At 38.9% G+C, this 21,898-nt stretch overlaps 1 protein-coding gene across 10 annotated transcripts in view; it reads right to left on the bottom strand.

Moving 5' to 3' along the window:
* The window catches only part of RNF111 (ring finger protein 111), a 111,143-nt gene that overhangs the window by 80,396 nt on the left and 8,849 nt on the right, over nt 1-21,898 (bottom strand). For 4 of the 10 annotated variants that reach the window (XM_019947240.3, XM_019947257.3, XM_019947275.3 and 1 more), the window contains exon 1: nt 363-791. The exons of 1 other annotated variant lie outside the window; for it this stretch is intronic. In XM_019947240.3, the coding sequence (XP_019802799.1) occupies nt 363-371 (9 nt within the window). In that variant the 5' untranslated portion in view covers nt 372-791. Of the gene's footprint in view, nt 1-18; nt 232-362; nt 794-21,898 lie in introns of those variants that run through there. 5 more of the 10 variants (XM_019947252.3, XM_019947281.3, XM_019947246.3 and 2 more) reach the window with 3 other exon arrangements.

Genomic DNA, 21,898 nt, shown 5'->3' with positions numbered 1-21,898 from the left:
ACCCCGGGTGCGGGTTACCTTCATCACTCCATTGTCAAATCGCACTCCCACGCCTCAGTCCTCAGCCCCCATCCTAAGACTCTAGAGAGAGTCGAAAAAGGGAAAGAAATCCCTTCACCCACAGCCCCTTACTGAGGGGGGTGGGTGTGTCTGTAGACAAATGCTTTGCTCAAACACAATTAAATCTTCTGCGGAGACCCAGACCCTAAGTCACTACGGAGCCAGCAATAACCGGCCGGTCGCCGACCCCAGCCTTCCGCGGCCGCAGCCCTTCCTCTTTCTCCCCTCCAGCCCGGCCCCTCCCCCGTTGCGCGCACGCGCGGCCTCCAATCGATCCCCTCCCCCCCCCCCGCCCTCCTCACCTTAATCATTAGCAACCCTCTTCCCAGGCTCCGGGAATCACTGGCCCAGGAAGGAAGACAGGAGATGTAAGGGGGGAAGAGGATGCGTCGAGAGTCAGTGATCCGCGCCTCGGATGTTGGCCTAATAGGCCCCTACAGTCAAGAGCAGCGTCTGTCACCGCCAGCAAAACTGTACGAGCGGCAGCGCCTGGATCGGCCCAGCTGACCCGGCTTGGGTTCAGAATGCCTAATTTGGTCCCACGGGAACTCCTTTCCCGAAGCTGCGAGCGTTTCTATGCTGCGCAGACCGATCACCTCGCCACCGTCGCCGCCACTGCCGCTGCTCTCCGGCCGCCGCCGCCTAACCAATCCCTCCTCTACCGAGCGAGCACGACACTGGGGCCTTTACGACAGTTCGGAAAGTGAGAGCGCAGTAGCCTTCTCGCCTCCATTAACATCTGTTTGTTTCTGCGCTTGCTCAGATTCTCGTTTCTCACCGTGCCGCCCCCTCTTCCCCGAACCTTCCCCTTCGAACTCGCTTGATCAGTCTGTTGGAGAAACCGAACGACGTCATAAAGCTCTTTATTTTACTTTCCTTGGTGAAATGCGGTCAGTATTTAAACAAAATGCTGAGTACGTCTTGGCTGATTTTTTTCATAACTAAAAGTTACAACTAACCACAGAATTATTGACAGTACTTAAGGTAACAGACAAAAACATCGTGGTTTAGTGTCTTTCGCAGCAAACGATACTGAAATCATACTTGCCAATGACATGGAGATCATGGTACCTCGCCGTTAAGGTGAATTTGCTTCCGAAATCAGATCAAAAGTGGTGATAGGTATCCTGGGAACTAACTGTACAATCACATACGCCTTCTTACTTATTTTATAAAACTCAGTAGATAGCAAATGCTTCATTATGTGCATTAGGAGGATATAGGGGAAAAGGATGTAGGCTTTGGAATCAGTCAAACTTCCTTTCAAATCTCAGTGATGCCAGACTTAGAGAATGAATTTATGGTTAAGCGGGGGTGTGGGGGTGGGAGTGGGGAATAGACTGGGAGTTTGGGATTGACATGTACACACTGCTATGTGTAAAATAGATAACCAACAAAGACCTACTGTATAGCACAGGGAACTTTGCTCAATATTCTGTAATCTAAATGGGAAAAGAATTTGAAAAAGAATTCTAAAAATTAAAAAAAAAATCCCAGTGATGCCAATTAACAGCTAGGTGTCTAATTGATTAGACCTTTGTAAATCTGTTTCCAGAAAGGAAGGATAGGAGAGAAGGAGGAAGGGAGAGAGAGAGGGAGAAAAGAAAAGAAAGAAAATATCAATTATACCTCAATTTAAAAAAATAAAATAAAAGCATATTTAAAAATAAAATAAAAGCATATTTAAAAAACTAAAATAAAAGCATATTTAAAAATAAAATAAAAGCATTTTAGTTAAAATGAAAGCATATTTAAAACCTCAGTTTCCTCCTCTATAAACTGAGGTAACATCATTTCTCTCAAAGGGTTCTTGTGAAATTAAGACAGTTCACATAACGCTTCAAGCATTACTTACCAATTAAGTGTTCAATAAACATTAATTCCCTCCCTTTGTCATCAGCTGTCTTTCTCAATACCCTTTCCTTTGTTCGTTCATGTTCTCCATATTGTTCAGTGAAGAAAATATTTTAAAATGATAATGATAATAAACAAGAAAGGGTAGCAGATTGTGTGGGGAGACCAGAAGAGCATTGGACTAGGATTTTTCCTCAATCCTCCTATTTTCTCACCTAAATAAAAAATTCTTCCTCAACTATCTTATCTACTGCCATGGTTTTAACTGTTATCAACTTATGACTTCATAAAGCCATGTATTTCCAGACCGAACCATTTCTCTAAGGCTCTTGACCTATGCTCTTCAAAAAGGTAGACACTAGCCACATGTAGCTGTTGAGCACTTGAAATGTGGCTAGTACAAACTGAGAAGTGCTGTGAAATCTATACATCCAATTTCAAAGATACAACACAAAAAATTATTAAAATCTCAATAACTTTTAATATTGATTACACGTTGAAATAATAATTTGGCTATATTGGGTTGAATCGATGGTTCTCAAACAGGGGTGATTTGGTACCGTCTCCTCCCCCCGAGACATTTAACAATATCTGGAGACATTTTTGGTTGTCACAACTTGTGTGAGGAGGGAGCTATTGGCAACTACTAACAAGAGGCCAGGGATGCTCTAAACATCCTACAATTCACAGGATAGCCCTACACAACAAAGAATTCTCTGGCACAAAATGTTAATAGTGCAGTCAACAAATCCAAGGTTAAGTAAAGTATACTATTAAAATTAAATTAACCTATTTCTTTTACTTTTTAAAATATGGCTACCAGAAAATTTTAAATTACATTTGCAACTCACATTATACTTCTGTTGGACAGCATTGACTGGGATCTAGACCCATATGGCTGTTTACTGTATATGTCATTTCCACTTTAATGTGGCACAGGCATTTCTAACATATCGTGTCCAAAATAAATAAATGAATGTACATATACGGTGTTTAAACCCCATCCATCTCAGTCTTCCCTGTCTCAATCAATAGGACCAAGTCATCTAACTAGGAACATAATGGTCATCTGTGATAACTCTTCCTCACACCCTACCTCTAATTAGTCAATAAGTCCTTCCAATTCTGCCAGTGAAATATCTCATATATTGAAAATCGACCCATTCCTCTCTGTACTCTGCACCAGTCCAGGTCTTTAGTATATTTAGAACTATTCATTTATCAAGTACTTACTATGTGCTAGACATTGTGCTGCACATTGTGAGTACTAGGTACATAACCACTGCTTTACTTGAAATATTTTACAAGACCCAGAAAGCAAACCCACAATTTACACTGTAATGTGGAAAGTAAAGGATGATACACTCATGTTCTGAGAACACGAAGATGAAACACTGTAGTCAAACCAAGAGAAGATGAAACACTGTAGTCAAACATTAAACCAAAATTTAATGTTTAAATTTTGCAACATGAATGAAGACAGTTAAATAAAGCAAATAGAGAGGGCATTGCAGGCAGAAAGATCAGCACATGCTAAGCTACAGAATCCTCTAGTTGAAACAGCATGAAACAAATTCTTTACTAGGATTGACTGAATGTGTCATGCAAGGAAACTATCAAAAGATGAGGGAAGAGCTTCCCTGGTGGCGCAGTAGTTGAGAGTCCGCCTGCTGATGCAGGGGACACGGGTTCGTGCCCCGGTCCGGAAAGATCCCACATGCCACGGAGCGGCTGGGCCCGTGAGCCATGGCCGCTGAGCCTGTGCAAGGATGAGGGAAGCAAAGTAGATAGAAATATATTAAGTAAGGTTTTTGCTAGGATAAGGAATTTGAACTATTTTATATTTTAAACTATGAGAAGCTATTAAAGGAAATCAATCAGAGGAATAAAAATCAGATTTGACTGTTAGAGACACCATTATATAAGCAGAGTAGAGGATAGATTGGAGAAGGGCAAGAGAAGAGGGGCAAAGACCAGTTGGAATTGCAGGTAAAAAGTGATGAGGGTAGTAGAAATGGGAGTAAGAAGCAAGGGACAGATACAGAAGATAAAAAGATTGAATAACTAAGTGGTTATAGGAGGTGAAGGAGGAGAATCTCAGAGGCTTCCAGATTTATGGTAAGTGGTTGGGTGGTGGCACCATCCAGGAAAGAGACACAGGCTTGAAAAACCCAACTTTGAGGGTTTGGGACTTTCAATTGCATGGGATAAGGGAGGAGGTTGAGAGAAAGGAAAGTATTACTTCTTTGGGGGGCAAGTCGAGTTTGAGATATCTAACATTTATCCAAAGTGGAGATTCCAGTTAAGCTGTTCAACATATGTGTCTGAAGCTTAGGAGAGAGGTCTGGGCTGAAGACAGAGATTTGGACTCATTAACTTATATGTGATAGCCAAAACAATGGTTTTGATGAGGTCACACAGAGCGTAAATGAGAGGAGACAGATACCTGGGGAAGTCTGGTATTTTAAGAGTTGAAGAATGAAAAGGAGTCCCAGAAGGATATGGATGGGCCAGAACAAAGGGAGAAACAGGTAACGAACAGGACCAGTGAGAAAAAAGTTTCAATAATGAAGTGAGTAATGAAGGGTATGTTTGGCAGTATGGAGATCTGTGAGTAGGAGCAGTTTCGGCAACTGGTCTACATTTTAGAACACAGGTTCTCAACTGGGGTTGATTTTGACCCCCAGGGGTTATCTGACAGTGTCTGGAGATATTTCTGGTTATTACAACTAGGTAGATGTTACTGGCATCTAGCAGCTTGAAGCAAGGGCTGTTGCTAAATATCCTACACAGGACAGCGCCCCAGCAAAGAATTATCCGACTCAAAATGCCAACAATATTCCAACTAAGTCCTGGTTTAGAGAGGACGGAACAGTGTAGTTACACAAGGATCAGTACTTTGTCATGAAATTGGTAGTAAATGGAAAAAGAAAGACACATATCAAGCAGGATATGGAATTTTTAAAAGGCAGAGACTTGAATCCTATTGGTATATTGACGGGAACAGAGCCCGCTGAGAAAGAGAGGTGAATGATCATGGGAATAAAAAAATGCTCAATGGAAGCAGAGGAAATGGGATTCAAAGGTCAGATGGAAGAATTAGCGTTAGATAGGAGAAGGGCTAGTCCTTTCACTGAAGCAGGTGGGGAGAAGGAGGAAGTGATTGTATAAATGAATTAAGTTTGTTAGCTTCAGGGGGCAAACAAACTCAGGCTTGCTCATTGAATGGCCTTGATATCTCTGTAAAATGTGAGGTAAGGCCATCTACTAAGACATCAGGTTTGGAAATGGCTTGGTGGAGAGTAATGAGAAGAGGTAGGTTTAAAAAAATCAGAATAGTTACTAACATGATGGCAGGGCAGACAGTAGATGGGCAACAAATCAAAGCCAGGAAGCCCAGAGCAGAAAAGGGGTGAGACTGAAAGGACAGGTGCCACGGGTTGTATTTAGGGGAATAATAGCAGATTATAGGGGTGGGAGATATCTCTCATCTGAATTACACGCAATAGTTTCCTGATTTCTATGTTTCTACTCTACGAGCATCACCCTACCACTCCCAAATCCACCTTCAACCACTACCAGAGTATGGCAGAAACTGAGACACTAAGTTAAAATTCTTCAGTGATCCTCCATCACCTTCAGGATAAAATCCAAAATCCTTAGCTTGGCAAATAAAGCTCTTCAAAATCGAGATTCTCCAGAGCCATCTCACACCACCTCTTTCTACAATCCTACTCCTTGCCCCCACTTAGACTTCAGCCGACTTCTCAAACTCCTTGCATTCTCTAGAAAACGTATACTGTTCCAAGATCTTCCTGGCTTTGCACCTGCTATTCCTTCTGTGCAAATACCCTCGCCCTCCCCCCCAACCCCTGTTTCATCTGCTTAGCAAACGCTCATCCATTCCTCAAAGCCCTCCTCCTTGAAGCATTTCCATACCTCTCTCCTCCCACTCCCACAAAAGACCTAATAATTACTCTGACTTTTGTACTCTCTTCAATCTTTGTATATACTTCTGTTAGAAGCATTATAATTATTTATATACATACCTGTCTGTTCCAAAAACTAAGATCAAAAAAATATATATATAATGTTCTTCTCTCTTTAGTAGAAAAATATCACTCAAAAATATTTACTGAACTTACTGAATAAGAAGATTGGGGTTCTACAGACTTGTGGTTGCCAAGGGGGTGCGGGGTTGGCAGAGGGATGGATTGGGGGTTTGGGATTAGCAGATGCAAACTATTATACATGGAATGGATAAATAACAAGGTCCTACTGTATAGCACAGGGAACTATAGTCAATCAATATCCTGTGATAAACCATAAAGGAAAAGAATATGAAAAAGAGTGTGTGTGTGTATGTATGTGTGTGTATATATATATATATATAAAACTGAATCACTTTTCTGTACAGCAGAAATTAACACACAACATTGCAAATCAACTATACTTCAACAAAAACTAGTATGTAAAAAATGGATAACTAATAACCTGCTATATAAAAAAAAATTTTTAAATTAAAAAAAAAGATTGGGGTTCTAGTCTTAATTCTGCACTAAGAAAACAGAAATTCTTAGTCTTAATCAAATCACTTGAACTCTTCCAAAAATTAATTTTACTTACTGTGAAAAGATCAGGGGTATTCAACATATAGTCCAAACCAAATTCTGCCTGCTGGGAACTGCAGCAAAGTAATGTTTACCAAATTAGTCTGCACACGTGGGCCAGTAGTGCCTAACTATCTGGGAGACAAGAATTTAAGGAGCTTGTTCTAAACATGGAAATACTGAGCTGTATTAATGGATCACCTGCAATAAATGGGAAAAAAGGAAATTTTCTACAAATTATTGAAGTCATAGGGAAAGACTTGTATGCCCACCAACCATTGCATAAATACTATAACTCTATAACGTTTGCAAGTGAGAGTATGCGTATGTGGTCAGCTTTGTGAGCTCTGGAAGAAAATGAAACAAAGATTGGGGATTTGATGCAATGAAGGGATTTGGGGAACTTGTTGAAAATATTTACTAAAATATTTCCTCAGATGAAAAGTTTGGGGAAGAATTAAAAGGATCTAAGAAGTGCACTGGTCAGAACACTTAGTGATTCACAACATTTTACTTTCTTATTGATGTACCAAGATCTCACTGGAACTTGAAACTAAAAGGAAAATTTTATAGATTCCACAACACTGCTGATTTAGTTGAGGCAAGGCAGGTCCTCATTAAAATTTTATATATATGATTTGATTTCAGACTATAAGATTGCAAACAGAGACTGTGTTTAGCTTGAAGATTACAATCTTTATTATACGTACAGAGAGTGACAGAGAAAAACAGAAGCAGAAAGTGAGGAGTCGTTAGGCACAGCACTTATTTCCTACTGCTAAACTGCTTTGAAGTCAATGAAATCATTTTGAAAAATTGAGGAGCTCTTTGGTGGAATGATAACATCAAAAGATAGGATAACTTTCATGAATATATATCACTTTTTAAAGTTTCTCTGATTGTCTTTGGAATATAACCTTCAAGGTATATTTGAATTGTCAAGCACTAATACTATCCGTGTGGCTCAGTTTTTGAAAAACAAAAATTATGGACTAACAAGGAGACACGCAGTCTGCCTGGAATTTGGTAGACAAGCATTTGAAACTTCCAGTATCCTGAAATATTTCTGGCTATCTGGCCAAATTCTGGGCATGCTTGAGGCCACGTGGTCCTGTGAAAGTATATTTTTAAAATAAAACTGTAGAAAAATAAAAGAGAAAGCCACCATTCACCTATGGTTATGTAAGCCTAGCATCACACTGAGGTTTCCAGATTGACAACTGTTCTAAGAATAGTTTAGTCTGTTAATTACTAGTATTTTCATACACTTTGTCAAAATTGGTCACAGGCTTACCAATTAACTTTTACAATAAGTTGTTTTAACTCTTTTTAGAATGTTTTTGCAATTTTTTAAAAAATTTTTTGTTTATTATTTATTGATTTATTTATATTTTTATTTTTGGCTGCATCGGGTCTTAGTTGCGGCACGCGGGATCTTTGCTGAGGCACGCGGGATCTTTCCTTTCGGCGTGAGGGCTTCTCTCTAGTTGTGGCATGCAGTTTTCTCTTCTGCAGTTGTGGCGCATGGGCTCCAGAGCGTGTGGGGCCTGTAGTTTGCAGCACACGGGCTCTCTAGTTGAGGCACTCAGGCTCCGTACTTGTGGTGCACGGGCTTAGTTGCCCCGTGGTATGTGGGATCCTAGTTCCCTGACCAGGGATCAAGCCCGGGTCCCCTGCACTGGAAGGTGGATTCTTTACCACTGCACCACCAGGGAAGTCCCCTGCAATGTTCTTTTTTTTTTTTTTTTTTTTTTTTTTTTGCGGTACGCGGGCCTCTCACTGTTGTGGCGTCTCCCGTTGCGGAGCACAGGCTCCGGACGCGCAGGCTCAGCGGCCATGGCTCACGGGCCCAGCTGCTCCACGGCATGTGGGATCTTCCCGGACCGGGACACGAACCTGCGTCCCCTGCATCGGCAGGCGGACTCTGAACCACTGCGCCACCAGGGAAGCCCCCCTGCAATGTTTTTAAAAACCATAATTTCTAAAGGGTTCACTTCTGTAAGCAGTAAACAAAACTTTAAAAGTTTAAGATCATTAAAAAGTTAGTCTTATACTCTCCAAAGTCCCATAAAGCTCTAACATTTCATGATTTGCTTCAGACCTAATAAGATTTATGTGAATGCTGTGAATATTACAGTTTCAAGCGTGATTTACAGACTGGTAAATTATTTGCAAATTCAGAACAGGAAGTTAAGATGTTTCTATGTACTAGCTTGTTATTTATAGATTATGTAAAGTTTTCCAAAAGCACTAAATGTTTCCCTAAACTATATTAGTATTTATTTAATTGCTTAACATGTATCTTGACAATGATTTTGGATTACAGAATTGTAAACAGAGATTGTGTTTTGTTTAGTTTATAGATTGTACAACTATATCAGTACATTTAAAATACTGATATACTCGGGGAATATTCAAAAGGAAGGATATAGAAGAAAAGAGAATGAAATGAAACTCTCTAAGTAATAAGAGGAAATTTTAAAAATATTTAACAACTTAAATCTGAATGCCATTAGTACTCAGGACTTCTGATAAGATTTTAATTATTTTTAACTTTTGATAGAGCATAAGTCACTATTAACACTACTGTTTCAGAAATCTGGAAAGATTGGAGATTTTAGTTTTAGATCTTTACTTTGAAATTTAACTCAAAAATTTTAAGTTGTGAAAATATAAATTGGTCAAAGTTGATGATAACCAAACTCTGAAAATGTATTTATTTGGATTATAAGGATAAATAAAATGTTTCTACCCTGAACCCTTCAAACACTAATTTAGGATTGAGTTAAACTAGGAAAGAGTGCCACCTACTGAATCAAAATTATTTAAACACCTCAACATTAAGTTCATTTTCAGAACATCTGAAGTTCTAGCATCAAAGCTGTACATTTTAGAGAATCTTCATACAGAAAATACCCTCTGAAAAATTATTCAACTAAGTATTTCCTTCTAGTAGAAGAATAGCAGACTGGTCATGTGTGCTTATCGTGCCCGACATCACCCGACAAATGACAAAAGAATCAAAATGGTACAAACCCAAAACAACAAGAGAGTGGGAGCGTGTCATAAGCAAGCAAGTTATTCCACCAAATATCTGAAATGAGATACAGAACAGGTGACTGCTGAGGCAGAGTGAAGAAGCTACACCATGAAATACTACCAGAGGGGCTGTACCAATTAGGAAGCTGATACGCTTTGCAGAATACACCAGAGGCTAAAGACTCAGGCCAAAGACAAGGAAGGCCAAGGAAAAATATTTAGAAATTAAAAAGAGATTAATTGTAAGTCTGTATGTGTCATGGTCAAACCTCTCCACGCCTCTCTTCACCACATAAAGAATGTATAGCATCTAGGATTTGAAGTTCTAGGCTAAAAACAAGGGCAGGGAGTTCTGGAAAAACAAAAAAGAAGAAGGAGAAGAAAAGAAAACAAACAGATTGAACTAGTTGAGATCTAGAACGGCTGGTGTGACAGCCCACACTCAATACTTCAATTGGAATACTAATAGGTCCCACCTGCCAACACCTGCCTGGCAGTAGACATCATCCTTTTACACATTTAGTTCTTATACTACATAATTTTAAAACATTTAGTTTTTATACTACATAATTTTAAAATATTTATTGAAAACCAAGATATGCCAGGTATTTGAGGAAAATTTGTAATGTGAAAGGGACCAACCTAACATTAAAAGAAACTGCAGAGAGTAAAGATAATTTAACATAGGGAAGGGGAAAATATTTTAACCCCACTAATATCCTCAGAAATTTTTAAAAAGTGACACTGCATCCTTATAACAGAAAAAGGATACTAGGAAAAAAGCAAGAAAGAATGCTTGGAAATTAAAATGATGATTTCTGAAATTAAACTTCAATAGAAAGTTTGAAAGACAAGAGCAAGAAAATATTCCAGGATGTAAGACAAAAAAGGAAAGGAATATGAGAGAAAAGGTAAGAGTTATAGAGGACCAATCCTAGAGGTAAAATATCCAGTAGAAGTTCCAGAAAGGGAGAACAAAGAATATGGAGAGAAGAAATTATGAAAGAAGTGATAAGAAAGTTCCCAAACTGAAGAAGATTTCTGAAGTTCTAAAATTGTTTATTCATTCATCTCTCGAGTGACACTCAGGTTGTTTCTACCTTTTGGCTACTGTGAATAATGCTGTTATGAGCACTCATGTACAAGTCTCTGTCTGAGTCCCTGTTTTCTATTCTTTTTGGTGTGTATGATTTCTATGAGTGGAAATGTTGGGTCACACCGTCACACTTAGCTTTTTGAGGAACCATTTTCCTCAAACTATTTTCCATAGTGGATGCACAGTTTTATATTCCTATTAGCAAAATATGAGGGTTCCAGTATCTCCATATCCTGGCCAACACTTGTTATTGTCTGTCTTTTTTATTATAGTCATCCTAGTGGGTGTAAAGTGGCATCTCTTTGTGGTCACACTGTTTTACTCTCTTAGTGATTACTTTAGAAATTCCTTAACTAAACCGTATTTACTTAATAAAACCTAATACTGTGGGACTTCCCTCGTGGTGCAGTGGTTAAGAATCCACCTGCCAATGCAGGGGACACGGTTTCAATCCCTGGTCCAGGCAGATCCCACGTGCTGCAGAGCAACTAACCCCGCAAGCCACAACTACTGAGCCCACGTGCCACAACTACTGAAGCCCACGCACCTAGAGCCCATGCTCCGCAACAAGAGAAGCCACCGCAATGAGAAGCCCGCACACCACAACGAAGAGTAGCCCCCTGCTCGCCAAAACTAAAGAAAGCCTGCGTTCAGCAACGAAGACCCAATGCAGCCAAAAATAAATAAATAAATAAATAAATAAAATTTTTTAAAAACCTAATATTGTTACCTTTATTATCCTCCTGGGGAAGAATCTAAACGGTGTAACAGCATTTACCACATACACCCCCAACATGCACACACATCACTTGTGATATTTTTGTCATGTAGTATTGTAATTCTATATCATTTAAATGCCACACTGTTATTTCTTCACACCCCCTACTTTCACAGTCAATGTGATTTAGATTTATTCTCATAATTATCATTTTCTTTGGTCTCTATCAATTTCTGCATCTGATCTTTCATGCAAGATGATTTTCTTTCTGCATGATGAACCACTTACAGAATATTCTTTAAAGCTTATCTCCTGTTGGCAATATCTCTTATTTTTCTCAAAAATGTATTAATTTTACCCTCTTTATTGAATTATATCTAGAGGGGTAGTTGTTTTCTTACAGCACCTTAGAGGTAACATTTCACTGCCTTCTGAAGCTCTTGTCATTGAGATGTCAGTGTTGGGTTTAACTGTAGCTTGTTCGAACTTAACATCTTTTTTTTGTGTGGCTGTTTTAAGATTTTTATCTCTCTTTTTTTTCTTTTTTTCCTTTGGCTGCGTTGGGACTTTGCTGCTGCGCACAGGTTTTCTCTAGTTTCGGTGAGCAGGGGCTACTCTTTGTTGCAGTGCATGGGCTTTCTCTAGTTGCTGTGGCTTCTCTTGTAGCAGAGCACGGGCTCTAGGCGTGTGGGCTTTAGTAGCTGGAGCACGCAGGCTCAGTAGTTGTGGCTCGCGGGACCTAGAGCGCAGGCTCAGTAGTTGTGGTGCACGGGATTAGTGGCTCCGTGGCATGTGGGAATCTTCCCGAACCAGGGATCAAACCCGTGTCCCCTGCATTGGCAGGCGGATTCTTAACCACTGCACCACCAGGGAGGTCCTTTATCTCGTCTTGATGTGCTGAAGTTTTATTTTTATGTGTTTAGTTAAGGATTTATTTTTATTGGGCTTTGTAGGGATTCTTGAATCAGATTATTAATGATCATCTCTTCAAAATATTGCCTCAGATCCATTCTTTCTCTTTTTCTTCTGGGACTTCAGTTGAACACGTTAGGTCTCCTCACTGTATCTGATATATACCTCTCTCCCTTTATACTGTATTACCTATTTTTTAATTTCTCCTTGCTTCATTCTGCATAGTTTCTTCTGAAATTTATTTGAGTCACCTAATTTGCTCTTCACCTGTGACTAACCCACTAATCAAAATTTTTTAAATTTGGTATTAAATTTTCACTTCTGGATTTCATTCTCCCCCCTACATCTGTTATGTCACTTTTTTATAGTTTACAGCTCCCTGCTAAAATTTTCAAGTTTGATTTTATCCCTTGAATGCAATAATCATAGTTTTGTTTTATTTTGTTTTGATTTTTTAGTTTAGTTTAGTTTTGCTTTGTTTTTATCTGCACCTCATAATTCCAATTTCCAGAGTCCCTGTAAATCTTTTTCCGCTATTTGTTTTTCCTGCTGGTTCTAATTCATGGCATCTTTTGTCTCTTTGTGTGCCTCTTTATCTTTAATTATATTCAGAATCCTGGGCTTGAAATTTTATTACAGACATCATCCTAGATCTGTTCCCATACAAAGGGGTTTTGCATGTATCAGCCAGATGCTCAAGGTGGTCAGCAGTGCCAGACCAAGATGTGGTTTGCTGCATCACCACATGACGTGAAGGGAGACAGCAATCCATATCCTTTCCCCCAGAGTATAGACGTGTCATGGCCCTAGCACAAAGTTGGTGAACTCCATCTACCAGTCCTCATTCCTTCAGCCCAGCAAGGCTTCCATAAGTGCAGCTTAGTCTTTCATCTGCCTTCTTAGGATTGGTGTACATACCTAGGACCAAAGTGCTCCTGAAACTAATGTAATGTGATGTGTCAACTATACTTCAATTTTTTTAAAACATCTTTATTGGAGTATAATTGCTTTACAATGGTGTGTTAGTTTCTGCTTTATAGCAAAGTGAATCAGCTATACATATACATATATCCCCATATCTCCTCCCTCTTACTTCTCCCTCCCACCCTCCCTATCCCACCCCTCTAGGTGGTCACAAAGCACCGAGCTGATCTCCCTGTGCTATGCAGCTGCTTCCCACTAGTTATCTATTTTATTTTATTTTTTAACATCTTTATTGGAGTATAATTGCTTTACAATGTTGTGTTACTTTCTGCTGTATGACAAAGTGAATCAGCTATACATATACATATATCCCCATATCTCCTCCCTCTTGTGTCTCCCTCCCACCCTCCCTATCCCACCCCTCTAGGTGGTCACAAAGCACTGAGCTGATCTCCCTTGTGCTATGTGGCTGCTTCCCACTAGCTATCTATTTTACATTTGGTAGTATATATAAGTCCATGCCAATCTCTCACTTCGTCCCAGCTTACCCTTCCCCCTCCCCGTGTCCTCAAGTCCATTCTCTATGTCTGCATCTTTATTCCTGTCCTACCCCTAGATTCTAAAAAAAAAAAAAAAGTGCTCCTAAATGGCTTATGTCTTTGGACCCCTAACCTCTCCCATATCTTGCCTTGTAATTATTTGCTATAATATTAAATGTTTCATGATTTTTTTTTAATTTACTTTTTTATTTGGTTGTGCTGGGTCTTAGTTGCAGCAGGCGGGCTCTTTAGTCATGGCTCGTGGACTCTTAGTTGTGGCATGTATGTTGGATCTAGTTCCCTGACCAGGGATCAAACCCAGGCCCCCTGCATTGGGAGCACAGAGTCTTAAACACTTTGCCACCAGGGAAGTTCCCTTTTTAATGAGTTTTAAGAAGACTTTATAGCTTATCTATCTTTTTAAGTTACATTCAGTGAGAAGGTAGGTAAAATTTATTTAGTTTACCATAATTTAAAGCCAAGTAACCTGCCTTCAAGTTTTAGTCTCTGGGGTTTCCGTTTAGTTCTCACTGTATGTCACTCTCTCCCTAAGTAATTTTATATGCTACTTCATGTATAAGCTGATATTTCAAAATTTTATATCTTTGTCCACATATTTCTTCTGAGCATCAGATATAATATATTCAACTGCCTATTCTACATCTCCACTTGAGTGTCCCACAGGAACACCCAAACCCAACATATACAGAATTGGATCTGCATCTATATGTCAGTGATTCCAGTCCATATAAATAACATATGTATTCCAGTAATATGTATATTATTTCATTCAATTTCTAAATCTTCCAGCTAGGCATTATCACCAAAGTTTTAGTTTATATTTCCATGATCCCTAGTGAGATTGAATACTTTTCATTTGCTGTCATGCCAGATTTACGGAAAGAGAATCAGAGAGTATAAGTCATTTTCCATAATCTCTAACTCTACTGTGACCTTCTAAAGTCTAAGTCCTTTGTTTTACTCACGTTTGTATGAATGTTTGTTGAATAATTCAATTAAGAGTCGTAAAGGGTCTTAAGGATCATCTAGTTGAGTCATCCTATTTTCCACTAGAGAAAAATAAACCCTAGAGAGATCAAGTAGCTTTCCAATATCCCACATCAATTTAGTTAGTAGCAATAATCGATTCTGGTTTTTTCATCTAAGAGGTACTATTGCCTTGAACTAATCGTTAAGTGAAGTCAGCTTTATTCACATTTTAAATGAGACAATTATAGCTAAGACAGTTTAAATTACTTGCCCATGGCCAATATGAAGTGTGAAGCAGTACACAGGGACAAGATGCTTCACAGTAAAAATATTTTTGTTGTTGGAGGAAGCATATTTTCCACTGCTTCACCTTTGGTTTATGCAACAAAACCTGTCTTAACAATGAGATAATGAACTTAGAAATGCAATCTAAAATTTTGAAACTATGACTTTTAAAATGTGAAATACTCACTAATGCCTTGCTATAAGTGCTACTTTAAATGAACCATATTTTATTATATTTACTTACGTGTTTAAACATTCCCAATCCTATTCTCTAATAGTATTTTCAAGAGCTTAACGTGAACACAAGTAACATCAGGGTAGAAACCTAAATAGAATGAGACTTTAGATAAACAATGAAAAATAAATGAGGATAGGAAAATTTAGCCAGAGGTAATTATGCAGAAATACATAGTGGAGAATCCTGGACAAATTCCAGATAAGAGCCACAAACCTAGCTTTAGATTCCTTTCAGCCAAAAGCAATAGGAAAATGCAGTCAGTTACAAGATTCACAGGTATCAATAAGGTAATATGCCTCAGAAGAAGAAATTTTCCTTACATTGAGACCTGAAAGAAATATTATTAAAGGGACACCGTGTGACAGTAAACATGCCTGTAATGATTATCATGGTGAGTTTCATGAAGAGAAAGGAGCTGAGGAGACCTATACCACAGTGAGATCCTCCCATAGCTCTTTAAGAAATTATTATAATAAGTCTTAAAATTAGATAGTGTGAGTTCCCAAATTTGTTCCCTTTTTGAAAATTGTTTTGCTCTTCAAGGTCCTTTACATTTCCATATAACTTTGAGAATCAGTTTTCCAATTTCTACCAAAAATGTATGGGATTTTAGTTGGAACTGGGTTAAACCTATAGATCAGTTTGGATGTAAAGGACCTTATTATTATAAGGTAACAATAATCAAGACAATGTGGCAATCCTGTAAGGATAGATACACAGCTCAATGGAACACAAAGAGAGTTCAGTAATAGTTCAAAACATATATGTTCAGTTGATTTTCCATAATGTTGCCAAGGAAATTCAATGGGGCAATTAATGTAATAAAATGAACTTTGATTGTTATCTCACACCATATAAAAAAATTAACTCACAATGGATCAGAAGCTTAAGAGTTAAAACTATAGTACTTTCAGAAGAAAACATCAGGTAAAATCTTTGTGTCCTTTGGTTAGGCAACTATTTTTTAGATAAGATGTAAAAGCATTAATCATGAAAATAATGACAGACTGGACTTCCTAAAAGTTTAAAAGTCCTGTTCTTTGAAAATACTCCTAATAAAACTATGGTAGAAGCTAGAGAACAAGAGGAAATATCTGAAAGTCATATATCTAAAAGAGGACTTAGGGACTTACCTGCTGGCGCAGTGGTTAAGAATCTGCCTGCCGGGGCTTCCCTGGTGGCGCAGTGGTTGAGAATCTGCCTGCTAATGCAGGGGACACGGGTTCGAGCCCTGGTCTGGGAGGATCCCACATGCCGCGGAGCAACTAGGCCCGTGAGCCACAACTACTGAGCCTGCACGTCTGGAGCCTGTGCTCCGCAACAAGAGAGGCCGCGATAGTGAGAGGCCCACGCACTGCGATGAAGAGTGGCCCCCGCTTGCCACAACTAGAGAAAGCCCTCGCACAGAAACGAAGACCCAACACAGCAAAAATAAATAAATTAATTAATAAACTCCTAGCCCCAACATCTTCTTAAAAAAAAAAAAAAAGAATCTGCCTGCCAATGTAGGGGACATGGGTTCAACCCCTGGTCTGGGAAGATTTCACATGTCGCGGAGCAACTAAGCCCATGAGCCACAACTACTGAGCCCGCAGGCCTAGAGCCCGTGCTCCGCAACAAGAGAAGCCACTGAAATGAGAAGCCTGGGCACCGCAACCAACAGTAGCCCCCGCTCGCCACAACTAGAGAAAGCCCATGCACAGCAACAAAGACCCAACGCAGCCTAAATGAATGAATGAATGAATGAATGAATAAATAAATAAATAAAAGAAGACTTATATGGGACTTCCCTGGTAGTCCAGTGGTAAAGAATCCACCTTGCAATGCAGGACTCTGGTTCGATCCCTCATCTGGGAACTAAGATCCCACATGGTGCGGGACAACTAAGCCCGCGTGCTGCAGCTAGAGAGCCCGCATGCCTCAAACTACAGAGCCCAAGCGTTGCAACTAGAGAGAAGCCCGTGCGCTGCGATGAAGAGCCTGCGTGCCACAACAAAAGATCTCGCGTGCCACAATGAAGATCCCGTGTGCTGCAAGACCCGAAACAGCCAAAAATAAATAAATTATTAAAAAAAAATAAAAGAGGACTTATATGCATACTATTAAAAAAACTTTAAACCATAATAAAAAATAAGACAATGAACCCAATTTTTATTAATTTTATTTATTTATTTTTATATTTGTTTGGCCGCTCCACACGCAGGATCTTAGTTCCCCAGCCAGGGATCAAACCCAAGCCCCTTGCATTGGAAACACGGAGTCTTAACTACTGGACCACCAGGGAAGTCCCAATGAACCCAATTTTTAAAATGAGCAAAAGATTTGAACAGACACTTCACCATATATACAGATGGCAAATAAGCACATGAAAATGTATGCAAAATTATTAGGCATTAGAGAAATGCAAATTAAAATGACAATAAAATGACACTACATATCTACTAGAATGGTTAAAATTTTAAAAAACTGAGCATATTAAGTGCTTATAAGAATTTAGAGCAACTGAAACCCTCAGATATTGCTGGTGGGGATGGAAAATGGCATATCTGGAAAACAGTTTGGTGGTTTCTCCAGAAGTTAAATATACAATCACCATATTACCTATTTCTAGGTACCTACTCAAGGAAAATGAAAACATATGTCTATACAAATACCTGTGTGTGAATGTTTATAGCAGCAGCTTTATTCATAATATTCAAAACAACTCAAATTCCCATCAATTGGTGCATGGATAAACAAATTATGGTACAACCACATAATGGAATCCTGCTCAGCCATTAAACAGAAGGAAGTACATGCAAGAACATAGATGGAGCTCAACAGCATTAAGCTATGTAAAATAAGCCAAAACTAAAAGGTTTCATAGTATATGATTCCATTCATATGACAAGTTGGAAAAGGGAAACCAATGTGACAGAAGTTAGGTCAGTGGTTGCCAGCAACTGGGAATTCACCAACACTCGCTTCCAGGACTAGTGTGATTTCATCTCATATTTAAATATCTAATCCAGGGACTTCCCTGGTGGCGCAGTGGTTAAGAACCTGCCTGCCAGTGCAGGGGACATGGGTTCGATCCCTGGTCCGGGAAGATCCCACATGCCTCAGAGCAACTAAGCCCATGCACCACAACTACTGAGCCTGCGCTCTAGACCCCGCGTGCCACAACTACCGAGCCCGTGCGCCTAGAGCCAGTGCTCCACAACAAGAGAAACCACTGCAATGAGAAGCCCGCACACTGCAATGAAGAGTAGTCCCCACTTGCCACAATTAGAGAAAGCCCATTCACAGCAATGAAGACACAACGCATCCAAAAATAAAATAAATAAATAAATATATTTATATAAAAAATAAATATCTAATCCATTTGGAATTCATCCTGGTGTTAGAAATGGATTCACTTTGGTTATTAAAAACCCCCAATTCTGATGAGACATTACTACTACCTATTAAAACAGCTAACATTTTTTAAGTGACAATACCAAATACTGGCAAGAATGTGGAAGAGCTGGCTGTCTCAAATTGCTAGTGGGAATATGAAATGGTACAGCCACACCGGAAAAGTGTGACAGTTTATTAAAAAATGAAACATACTTACCACATACCTTTTCCTCCTCTAGTTTTTGATGCTCTTTTTAAATTAGGGATATTAACTTTTCATTTTTGACACAGCATTCACACTCCTGGGCATCTGTCCCAGGAAAATGACTGGAATCTACACACAAATCTTTACATAAGCGTAGAAAGCAGCTTATTTGTGATAGTTAAAGGCCAAAAGGTTTTTTTTCAATAAGTGAGTGAGTAAACAAACTGTGGTACCTCCATACAATGGAATACTAAATAAAATAAATCTAAATAATATAAAAGAATAAAGGAACAAACTATTGATATATGCAACACCTTAGATCTCAAGGGACTTATGCTGTATAGAAAAAAAAGACCATTTCAATGATTCTATTTCTGTAACATTCTTCAAATAAATTATAGAAATGAAGAATAGATAAGTGGTTGCCAGGGATTAGGTTTGATGGGGGTGGGGGAGAGGAGTGGGTGTCCTACTAAAGTAGCAGCCCTAGGGAGATGTTTGTGGCAATGGAATAGTTCTGCATCTTGATTGTAGTGGTGGTTACATGAACCTGTGTATGACAAAATGGCGTAGAATTATACACATGCATTGTACCAATATCAATTTCCTGATTCTGATATTGTGGTATAGTTACATAAGATGTAACCATCTAGAGAAACTGGATGAAGTGTATATGGGAACTCTATTATTTTTGTAACTCTCTTAACTGTATCTTCTGTTTTTTTAAATGAATAAATAAATTTATTTATTTATTTATGGTTGTGTTGGGTCTTCGTTGCTGCACGTGGGCTTTCTCTAGTGTGGCGAGTGGGGTTGTTGCAGTGTGCGGGCTTCTCATCGCAGTGACTTCTCTTGTTTCAGAGCACAGGCTCTAAGCACGTGGGCTTCAGTAGTTGTCGCACGCAGGCTCAGTAGTTGTGGTTCCTGGGCTGCGGAGCATAGGCTCAGTAGTGGCACATGGGCTTATTTGCCCTGTGGGATCTTCCCAGACCAGGGCTCGAACCCGTGTCTCCTGAATTGGTAGGTAGATTCTTAACCACTGTGTCACCAGGGAAGTCCCAATTGTATCTTCTGATGAGCAAAATTCTTAATTTTAATGTAGTCAAATATATCAATCTTTTCCTTTGCAGTTAGTGCTTTTTGTGTCATTATAAATATTTTTTTTCCTAATCCAATGTCATAATAATATTCTCCTAATATTATCTTTGAGGAGAGACAAATCTAAGGGCTAACCCTCATATCAAGCCTGCCTGTTTGAGCAGGGACATCAGTCTTCTCCTGCATGTGGACCTGGATTTACACCACTGGCTCCAGTGGTTCTCAGGTGTTTGGACTTGGATTGGAATTATGCCAATGGTTTTCCTGGGTGTAAAATCAGGAAATCTTCTTGATCTATAGATTTAAGAAGTCCAACAAAGGCCAAGTAGGATACGTTTTTTGAAAACAGACATGAAGATGCATGTCCAGATTGTAGATAGCAGATCTTGGGACTTCTCAACCTCCATAACGATATGAGCCAAGTCTATATATGTCTATGTCTATGTCTATGTTTATGTCTATGTCTATGTCTATGTCTATCTCTGTCTCTGTCTCTATCTATATATATCCTATTGGTTGTATTTCTCTGGAGAACCCTGACAAACATCCAAATCTCAGAGTAATTACATTAAATGTTAATGCTTTAAATATTTCAGGTAAAAGAGATGATTGTCAGCCTCGATTAAAACAAAACCAAAACCAAAACCAATCATATGCTAGTTGGAAAAGCACATTTAAGGAACACACAAAAAAGGCTGAAGGCAAAACTTTGTAAACGCTCACCAAGAGAAAGCTGGTATAGTATTAAAGGGAGAAAAACCCACTAAAGATGAAAGGCTCATTTAATAATGACGAAGATATAACAACTGTACTTTTGTATGCACCTAATAACAAAGCCTTAAAATATATAAATTAACATTGGACAGTTCTACAAAGAAAATCAACAAATCCACATTCTTGGTGGGAAATTTTTAACCCACCTCTCTTGGTAAACAATATAACAAGCAGAAAGAAAATCAGTAAGTACATAGAAGATTTGAACTATGTATTTGGTCAAGCATTCTGTTATCTTCAGAGGGAGCACGTATCTAATTTACTTCCTCTGTCATTACCAGAAGCTATACACTTTTCCATTAGGAGAAGGATACAATAATGGAACTATTGCCAACAGTAAATATGGAGGTCAAGCAAGGGTATTTCAAGATATAAAAGATTTCAAAGTCTACCTGAAAGTAAGAGTAAAGAACAAAGATGTTGGGCATGAAGATGGTAAGAAGAGTCTAAGGTGTCTCCAGAAAAATGGAGTGAATGGTATAAATTGGGACCTAGCTTTAGGACAAAGGAAGAAAGCTCTTTTGGGGAATGCAAATAAACTTTGATGGAAAACAAGATGTTACATTTTTAAAAATGCAGTAGGTTTGGAATCCTCCTAGATCTTCCATTTACTAACTCTATGATCTTGGACTACTTATTGACATTTTTGAACCTCAGGTTTCTCTTTCCTAAAATAAGGATCATTCTATCTATCCCTATAAGGGTTAAATGTTTCTATTATTGGTTCTCAGAGCACTGTGTATTTCTCCTTCATTCCCCTAGCTACATTTGCAATTTTACATGTGCTTTTAAGATTGATTGTGTCTTAGTTTGCCTCACAAGTGCAGGCCAGTCTGTTTTCCTTCAAGCAATCAGTATTTATTGAGTTTCTACACTGTGTTAGGAGCCCACAAAATGGTGAACAATATAGATGAGGTAATCATTTTCTTCCTAGAGCTTGGCATGCCTGGCAGGTAGTAAATATTCCATAGATATTTGTTTAATGATGAACTTTTATAAAAAAACAAATTAACATAATGAGTTCCGTGTCTAAGGGAGCGACTGCAGAGGCTTGGGACCAACCGTTGTGGGTAAGAAGCTTCCTCAGCCAGCTGAGCGCTGAGCAGGGAGATTCAAGGATGTTTCTGGGGAGAAATCCCAGCACAAACTCAGAGAAAATGGAGATCCTTTGAGTGGGA

Source organism: Tursiops truncatus, chromosome 2, assembly GCF_011762595.2.
Source record: "Tursiops truncatus isolate mTurTru1 chromosome 2, mTurTru1.mat.Y, whole genome shotgun sequence".
Lineage (NCBI taxonomy): Eukaryota > Metazoa > Chordata > Mammalia > Artiodactyla > Delphinidae > Tursiops > Tursiops truncatus.
Note: the sequence above shows the minus strand (reverse complement) of the source record. Positions and strands in the feature narration are given on the sequence as shown.